The 10,213-nt window shown below is 30.7% G+C and overlaps 1 protein-coding gene across 2 annotated transcripts; it reads left to right on the top strand.

The window, feature by feature from the left end:
- Nucleotides 1-386: 386 nt before the first annotated feature.
- LOC139487131 (galactosylceramide sulfotransferase-like) lies at nt 387-9,149 on the top strand. Of its 2 annotated transcripts, none has more exons than XM_071272117.1 (3): nt 387-428; nt 7,088-7,155; nt 7,551-9,149. In XM_071272117.1, exons 1-3 carry the CDS (start codon nt 393-395, stop codon nt 8,962-8,964), a joined length of 1,518 nt encoding a protein of 505 aa, XP_071128218.1. In that variant the 5' UTR covers nt 387-392; the 3' UTR covers nt 8,965-9,149. The 2 variants fall into 2 exon arrangements, with proteins under 2 accessions (XP_071128218.1, XP_071128219.1); XM_071272118.1 differs by lacking the exon at nt 387-428 and adding an exon at nt 438-560 and having other exon boundaries at nt 7,551-9,148.
- Nucleotides 9,150-10,213: the final 1,064 nt, after the last annotated feature.

Genomic DNA, 10,213 nt, shown 5'->3' with positions numbered 1-10,213 from the left:
ACTTTTATAGTATTGGTGATTTGACAAGTTTTCATAAAAGTGTCTAAAGTGCAATAATATACTGATGACTTCACATTAAATGTGCGTCATAAATAATTTTTTTAACTTTTATTTCTTTTTTTCTCTCTCATGTTCATAAGTATAAGATGAACATTAGTTTTACACAACTTCTCAGTTGTACAGATAGCATATATCTATATTAAACATAATCAAAAGACGGAAATAGACATGTAACTTAATAAAGGTTAGCAAAACGAATCTAACGTTAGTGTCATGTAAAAACAATAAAAGGTATAAGATGTCAGATTTAATGTCTTTATGGGTCTAAGTCAACCATCCATAATAGTACGAAGACAGTGATAAATCGTTGATTAACTAAATGACAATACAGTATGTATAGGCGGCGCTGGTATGTTTTTAGGATTATTGTAAGTTGTGTTATATAGGCAAATGTTAAAAGGAAAGCCTGCATGGATATATGGGCAATTATGTATGTTATTTCATAAAAGTGGATATCAGAAAATTCAAAATTATTGAGAATGACAGTTTTTAATCATGAGGTATTTACTTTTAATATTTAATCGTGGAGCTTTACTGGTTGTCTTCCCTGAATCTGCAGATAAGTTTTTGTATTTTCATATAGTTTTGATAATTGATCCTTATTTTATGGTAGTTGCAACTTTTCTTGCGGTTCATGCGGCAAATTCAAACAGGAGAACTTAAATAAACAAAAGGGGAAAGGTTAGCTAACACTAATTCAGTTATTGTATTTTTATATTGTTTTGGTATTTTTTTTGTCGTTGCAACCGAGCAATTTTACTTGCGGTACACGCGGCAAATTCAAACAGAAGAACTTACGTCATGATAAAAAAGGGAAATGGTGAGCAAACACCAGTTTATAATGCAATGTTTACAATATTTGAGAACCTTGAATTAGTATGCACAATAATTTCGATGTTTCATGATTTTAAACATTTGAAATTCAATATAAATTTTTCCTCAGATTATAAATTTGAATTATTAATTTTAAAACTAGAAAAAAAAAATGTCATACTGTTATTTTGGAATGGATTAAATCGTATTATAAAAACAAATACTGTGTTTTTTTTGTTTATTGTTGTGTCGTACGTCTTTTTTTCTCTTTCGTATACATTAGTTCACATATTGCCACGTGCATACCTTTTGTAGCGAACTATAATAGCTGTATGGATTTTGTACATTTTTGAAGGCCGTTCACGGATCTGCTTAGATATGTTTCATGTTGGAAATTGTGCTCCATAGGCAATGACAACACGTGCTTTTTGTAAGAGGGGGAGGAATTGGTGCTTCATTGGCAATGACAACAAGTGCTTTAGTAAGAGGGGAGAGGGGAATTAACCATGTAACAGTAAAAAACAAACAAATACAGATTGTTTCCTGCATTACTTATCACAATAAACAAGTTAAAATTCTTTATCACATAAACAAGGCCCTGTTTTTTTTATTTGTTTATCTGTATAATTATGTACAAGACAATTATAATTAATCAGGTTAAATATAAACTTGTCAAATAACATTTGTAACACAATTGTATTGTTAAAGGTGACATACTTTCCCTGGAGGTGGACGTCGAGGACAGATCTTTCTTATGTTGATATATGATGTGAATGACGTATACATGTATGAATACGAGGCCACTCATGGGGTGTTCAAGTAATCACATAATCACAAATATTTTGCCAATATAATCAAATAATTATGAATTATTTTTTTAAACAAGATAATCAAATAATCAAAAATACAGTCCTAGATCCTATGCATCAAATAATTAAATAATGATCATTAAATATTTGGTCTGGTACTCCAATTATCATTATAAAAACAAACAAGTATTCACATAATCAAAAACCCCATGAAGAGGCTAACATACCGACGAACAATTAATCTAGGACACCAGAAAAAAAGGTTTAGGATTTATCTGTACAATATACGGTTTGATTATGTGCTACATGTATGAGCGAAGAAAATATATATAAGAAAGAAGATCTGGTATAATTGCCAATTCTATAACTCTCCACAAGAGACCAAATCACAAAGAAATTAACAACTATATGTCACCGTACGGTCTTCAACAATGAGCAAAGTCCATACACCTTATTCAGCTAAATGTATATGCGGCTCCGAAATGACATTTGTAAAACAATTCAAAAGGGACAACTAACTTATTCATGTACACAATATGTACGTAACGTGAAACAAATATATAACACATCAACAAACGACAACCACGTGAACTAAAATGATTGTTGGTTTGCTGTTTTCATTGTATTGTAGTTACCAAATATACAGCAAAATGAATGAAAACGTTTCATGCATATAAATCTTTATTTCAAATGCTTTTAAACACATGTCCATAAATTATTCCTAATTCAATTTAAAAATCAGCATAATGAAAACGAGAACAATGTAACATTCATCTATCATGTCATTAAACATGACACCTACATGTATCTGTAACATATCTTGTGAATCAATGCACGGTTAGTGTTATTAGCAACGACAAATGGAGAACTAAAACCGGATTTTATTTTATTATCTATAACTTATGTCTAATAATATAGAAAAGAAGATGTGGTATGAATGTCAATGATGAAATTCTCAACAATAGACCAAACAAATTGAATATGTAGACAGTAATGGTCACTTCTCATGCATGGGTTTTATTTTTAACTTTTTGTCATGTATTCAGAAACCTCGTCTTTTATCCATACATGTATAATCTTTTATCCACACATGTATAATCTTTTATCCACACATGTATAGTCTTTTATCCACACATGTAGACTTTTATCCACACATGTGGTCTTTTATCCACACATGTTTAGTATTTTATCCACACGTGTATAGTCTTTTATCATCATTGTGTGCCTTTAAGTTCACTATAATATAATATATTCTTCTACAAATGAAGCCACAGGCGAATGCGGGAGGCCTCTTTTTCTTCTTTGATAGTTTTAAGTAAATATTATAGATTGATGCTTTCAATTCCAATTTTCCCCTGTAAATTTACCTGATCATCCCACCCGTACATGTACAATGTACATGTCAACTTAGTACATTGATATATCCATCGTGGATCATAATAATACAGATTCGTTTCCTTGTTCAGTTAATACCAGTTCTGATGGAAAAAAAATAATACAAATGGTTTGAATTAAACATGGTAATAAACACATATAATATATAAAAAGAAGATGTGGTATGATTGCCAATGAAATAACTCTCCACAAGAGACACATTGACACAGACATTAACATTAGGTCATCGTACGGTCTTCAACAATGAACTGAAAGCCCATACCGCATAGTCAGTTATAAAAGGCCCCGAAATGACGAAATAAAAAATCAAACGAGAAAACTAACGGCCTAATTTATGTACCAAAAATGAACGAAAAACAAATATTCTCCAAATGCAAAATTAGATAGTTTTTTACGATTTGAAAAATCAAAAATTATTTTTTAGTTTGCAAACTGTTGTTTTGCTCATTTTTTAAAATATATTATAACCCGTTAAGAAACGCTTGCATGCATCAAAAGGACGTTTTAAAATTTGAAATCAATTGAGAACTGGTTGATAGTATTCCTTTTTTGCATATTAGTCCGGATACAATTTTTAGTTTCCGTTGTTACATAGGAAAATGACGAGGTGTAAATCTACTGTCAACAAGCCATGCAGTTTGTTAGCAACAATGATATTACCCATGGTCCTTTACATTCGGAAACTAATGGCTATTACTTATTTCAAATCATTTGTTATTTTATATATTTGACATCAAATTGCAATCTTGTTCAGTTCTTTGTACATACATGTATTTAAAGATATCACACGAGATATGGTCCGTGTAACACTTATCAATTCAAAGTTTTAAAAAGTTTTGAAATTTTAGATTTTTGGAATTTTGATCAAAGTTTTAAAATATTAAAATTTCAAAATGTGTAAAAGTTTTGAAATTTTGAAATTTTAACCAAATTATTAATATATTAAAATTCTAAATATTGTTTTTAAATTTGATAGTTTAGGATTTTGATCAAACTTCTAAAATATTAAACCTTACGTGCAATTTTGATTATTTCACTTTTTGAAAGTTTGATTTTTTAAATATTTGATTAAAATATCAAAAACAGAAAAGGGGCAAAAAGAGGGGTACCTGTAAAAAGCTAAACGAAATAAAAGCGGAACGAAACGAAACAATATTGATACTTTAAAGTTAATGTATGAAATAAAACCACAGACCGACAGTTGTAAGCGGTGAAAAAATTGATAATAAAATAAATATTTCTCCAAAGAAGAGAATTCATTTCAAAACAAGACGTACGGATCTGATATTGGCCATTTTACTTGCTGTTTTTTCTAGCACCCATATTTAAGAAGAAACAGAAGTAATAGTAAAAACTGAAAAACTCGCAGTAGGTCAAATAGTATGTTTAGGTTGAGCATGTATATATATTTTCTACTGAACTCTAAGCAATAGAGGTGTATTATCTCTTTTGATTTCATTTTGTTCTGTTTTGCTCTACGACTACTTACAATCATGTTGGCTAAAGAATATATAATTTAATCTGTTCTTTGTAAGTTGTTGGCCCTACATATTCAGCTTCGAGCGTTCCCTAAGAAGGTCGATTCAGAAAAGCGCTCTGGTCGTAACTTTTAACGTTATGTTTTCATTTTTATCGGTTGTATGACGATCATAATTAAATTGCCTTGTATCAATGATTTTAGTTAATATTTTTTTTTTGGTACGGTAGGAATACTGAATGCATGGTGTCCCAATTAAGGTTGTGCTAGGTTACAATGTGGGAGGTTTTTTGATATATTTATATCTTATTTACGCTGAAATTAAGAGTTCTAAGACCAAATATTAGTAGATTGGAGCCTGGATACTGTTACAAGGTATCTACATAAACTCACCATTAATGGATACCGGGATATAAATATTGCCAGTTTCTGCGCCACACGCGCGTTTCGTCTACAAAAGACTTATCAGTGACGCTCGATTCAAATCAAGTTAAAAAGGCGTATAAAGTCAAATAAAATTAAAAAGGACAAATAAATTAAACGTTTATATCAAACTTATAGCTCTGGTTTTGTAAAAGTTGAAACCATTCATATCATATATAAACGTATACCATAAACATTATTTTCAGCATTCATATGTATGTAATAGTTGCCGCTGTACTACATTAAACGCCCATCTATCTATTTGTAGGTGTCGGCATTTTGAAAATTGAAAATTCTTTTCAAATTAAAGTTTATATCAGCAATATACTTAATAAAATTGTTAGCGCTTCGACAAAACAACAACACCCTACTTTTAAAGTTCAATGGTTGCTCCCTTCTAGACAACGTTTAGACTGGACGTTATCATATACGTACATGTAGCTCCATTATGGGTCCTAGATCAACCACTGTTTTTCAATAGTAAATAAAAGGAAAGTGATTTTTTTGTATTAAGGGATATTATTGTTCCGTATTTGCATTTTGTTATTTGAACATTTTTAGGTTATCGTACGACAATCGACTTTTAGCAAACTAAAAGAACACAGGTACATCCAGTCAGAATGGGGCGTGTAAAGAGAAGCCACAGTGACAGCTGCATGATGGATTTTTCCATATTTGGCAATACACTATTGCTCTCGGAAAACCAGTACAATGTAAAACGCTGAATTTTAAGTAAAGAATTCAACTACGGAACGCTGAAAACTGAAAAGTCAAGAAAAATAAGAAACGAAAACAAATTGAAGAGGTGTTTGGCCAAAGTGAAGTTAAAACATATCAAAATCCATCTATAAGGGCTACTTTGTCCGAGGGAGTTGAATCCTACGTTTCTTCGTAATTTGTACGTAACCAACCTATTTTAAATTATCGAATTTATTTGCCAGTGACGCATATTTCATGAATGTTCCGAAACAAATTAGCAATAAATACAACAGGGAGAGAGTGTGCATAATGAAGACATAACCTTTCAATTAGTTTCATGAATTGAGGTCTGGAGCTGACGTATGGCAGTAACTGCTAGATTTATGTATAGTAGTCCTTTGTTAATTTAGGACATTGTCATTTTGATTAGTTTCGTTTGTCTCCTATTCTGACATAGGACTTGCATTTCCTTTTAAAGTGCGTTTTACTGTTCGTATTACTGTGTGTTTTTTATTCTTTATTGGCTAGAGGTATAGAGGAGGGTTGTGATCTCACGAAACATGTTTAACCCCGTCGCATTTGTGCGCATGTCCCAAATAAGGAGCCTCTGTCCTTTTAAGTCTAATATGTTTTATATAAAAAAAAAAGGCTTCTTCTTTGCAAATTTTTTTTTTGTAATTAAAAATGATTTGATATATTTCGTGCTATTTATTTAAAAATGACTGTTTTCAGACCCATGTTTACAGGTACCCCTCTTTTCGCCCCTTTACTATTTTTGATATTTTAATCAAACAGTTAAAAGATTAAACTTTCAAAAAGTGAAATAATCAAAATTGCACGTTAGGTTTGGTATTTTAAAAGTTTGATCAAATTCCTAAACTATCAAATTTAAAAACGATATTTAGAATTTTAATATTTTAACAATTTGGTTAACATTTCAAAATTTCAAAACGTTTACACAATTTGAAATTTTGATATTTTAAAGCTTTGATCAAAATTCCAAAAATATAAAGTTTCAAAACTTTTTAAAACTTTGAATTGATAAGTGTTACACGGAACAGATATCTATGATCGTAGTAAACGAGTAGGCTATACCTTTACCAAATATAAAATATCGCCATCATGCAAATGTTTGTTTACAATAATTATTGCATTTAAAAAAAATCTTGCCACTAATTGAATAAGTTGAACAGATGTACAAACACATATGTTGCAAATACATGTTTGTTTTGGGACTTTCCCTTTCTCTCGTCGTTGAAAGGAGACAACATACAACGTAAACATGTATCTCAATTAATCGAACGTTTTAATTTCAAAGTGAAATCAACAACGCCCTTATCGATAAAAGTGTAGCTATTTCTAGTAAATCTATTATATAAAGTACGAATTTCTTAATCTGTTTTATTTACAGTGTATCCCTAAAAGATATTGTGCTAATATGCCAAAATTACAGTTTTCAATGAGCAAATGCATATCAAGGTAGGTTATATTTTGCTACGAAAATAATATATATATTTTTTAAAGATTGTGTGCCGGGTTGCATGAAAACCTTCATTTATCTTACAAGTATTGTCAAATAACATGTATAACTATTTATTATAGTAAATATATATAAAGATATACAAATGTTCATGTAAATTCTTCTTTCTACTATGACGTAAATCACGAAAAAAGAGATATGGATATTTTCCCGGTCGCTTGTGGTTCCTTCAAAGCATTAAAGTAAGGAAGATGTCGATTTGAAGTATCAAAGAGCCTCATCACATGCTATATCATTTTGGTGATCTCAAACAATTCTTTTCGCGACACCAATCTTTATTAAATTGTTATTTTGTTTATTCATAATTTTTTTATTATATATTTATATATTTCAGATTTTTCTTGCTTACTCTCCTGGTAGTCTGTGTGATTTTTATAAGCTTGCCATTTATAGGAAAACACTCAACTGTGATATTTTATGAAGCTGCATTTTATAATGTTTCCGTTGAAAAAAATACTCATCGTTATTCTAGTCTAGGTTATCCAGAAGCTTTAAATATAAAAACATCCAAAAACCAAATAAAATTTCGGTCTGTGGATATAGAGACTACAACAACACAGATTACAACAACCAAACAAATAGATGTGTCTACTGAAAAATTATCAACTGTAAGACATGTTAATAAAAGTTCAAATATAAAAGTGTCACAATCGATAAAAGTACCGAAGTGTTATAATCCAATAAACCACGTGGCGTTTTTAAAAGTGCATAAAGCCAGTAGCACGACTGTTATGAATATTTTCCTCCGATATGGAGATTCGCATAGACTAAATATAGTTCTTCCAAGATCCGTAAAACAAGGTGCCTTTAACTATTTAGGTTATGGTGTAACAGTTCAGAAAAAAAGAATAAATAAAATTCCAAGCAATGAGACATATAATATTTTATGTAATCATGCTGTATATAACAAGGAAGCGTTTTCAGAACTTCTAGGACCGTATTCAATTAACATAGGAATTGTTCGTGATCCATTTACACAGTTTCCTTCCGCTGCATATTACTACGGTTTACTGAGTCGTATTAAAAAACGTTTTGGTAACATAAAAAAAGCGGAAGAGCTACTTTCGAGGTTCTTAAAATCACCTGATGCGTTTGGTTCCATTTTGCACATTCACAACGGAATGTTTTCAGATTTTGGACTTCCAAAGAAGGACTTTCATAATGAAGAAGCAATCAATAAACGCATCACCGACTTGGATAAGGAGTTCGCGTTAGTCATGGTCACAGAACTGTTTGATGAATCGCTTATATTAATGAGAAGAATTTTGTGCTGGGGAATTAAGGACATTCTGTATGTTCCTCTGAATATCAATAAGAATAAGAAACAACATCCAATAGTTCTCAGTGAGGATACAAAGCAGAATTTATTCAAATATAATTATGCTGATTTCAAATTATACATACACTTTCGCGATAAAATGATAGAACAAATCAAAGATCAAGGCCAGGATTTCTATTCAGAAGTTAGATATTTCAAAAAAGTTCATGTGATAGTTACGAAATTTTGTCACGAGAGTTCGTTAAAGAAATTTCCAAGTTCTGCATCTGTCCTTATAAAAGCTTCAAGCTGGAATACAGATTTTACAATTAATTCAGCAGAATGTAAATTTATGATGTCTTCCGAACTCCCTTTACTTAAAGGATTGATGAGTAAGGCTGAAACCCGGTATAATATCTGGCTCGAAGCAATGCTCGAAAGTTTTTCAGGCACCAATACTGCATTTATAAAGAGAAATGTGATATCATGAGTAAGCTAATTCCAGCGGAACAATTCTTAAGAATTATTGTGCAGAATCAGGACGCGCAATGTTCGAAAACGAGGATAAACTTACTGATCATTTTGCAGAAATAGGAAACGCAATGTTTGAAAACGAGGGTATACAATAAATTTCTGTCTCATCATAATCACAGGTACTTGTGGACAGGATACCCTTTGGGTGCCCCTGAGTGGGAATATCCCGAATGACCCCCCATATAGTTTAATTTTGATTTATTTTTTATTAAACGTTTATTTAAATTGTTTTCACTGGGAAAATATGTCGAAGTTGTCAGTAACTTCGACATATATTCCCAGTGAAAACAATTTAAATAAACGTTTAATAAAAAAATAAATCAAAATTAAACTGCATGGGGGGTCATTCGGAATATTCCCACTCAGGGGCACCCAAAGGGTATCCTGTCCACAAGTACCTGTGATCTTAATATGATTTTGTTAACTATATTGACTATTTTCATTTTTTATGAGAAATTCGTGTCCTACATGTTTGTTATGTTAAATTTTGTTATTGAAATCGTCAAATAATATCATTTCATATATTTTTTGTTGTTGAATAAAACAATAACTATATATATATATATATATATATATATATGTAGTATCAATGAAAAAACCTTATTCGATCATTTTTTTTCAGAATATTGAATACATTTAAGTATTTCAAAATCTTTGAATACACACATTTAAAAGGGGATGATAACAAAACAAGTTAAATGATCAGAAATAAACTAAACATATTATGTTAGTTGGATGATTCTCGGTGGCCATATAATTTCCTCTGGACATGTGATCATAACTGTCCAATTATTCGTTTTTAGCTCGGCATACATGTATATTCGGCGAATCCGAACTGTTATGAATTTTCAAATGTTGCCATTGTGATGATTATCAATATTTGAGTAAGAGACTAGCAAGGTAAGTTAAGAAATTGGTTCAAATATGGAAAGACGTATACAAACAGAGAACAATGAAAACCTAAACTTTGGGCATACGAAATTTCACAATTATAACTTAAACTGGTATCGTGTAGGACCATGCAGAATAGTAAATGTGCTACTAGGTTCAAAATATAAGTCTTCGTTTATTCATAAGAGCTGATGATTTGTCATACTTGATATATGATTATAATTCGATAACGCGTTAAAAGGGAAGTAATCCACTTCAAATTTCATAAACTTGATATAGCTGCAATTACTGATCAAGGATCAACGTCATGATAT

Source organism: Mytilus edulis, chromosome 8 (assembly GCF_963676685.1).
Source record: "Mytilus edulis chromosome 8, xbMytEdul2.2, whole genome shotgun sequence".
In the NCBI taxonomy this organism is placed as follows: Eukaryota; Metazoa; Mollusca; class Bivalvia; order Mytilida; family Mytilidae; genus Mytilus; species Mytilus edulis.
Note: the sequence above shows the minus strand (reverse complement) of the source record. Positions and strands in the feature narration are given on the sequence as shown.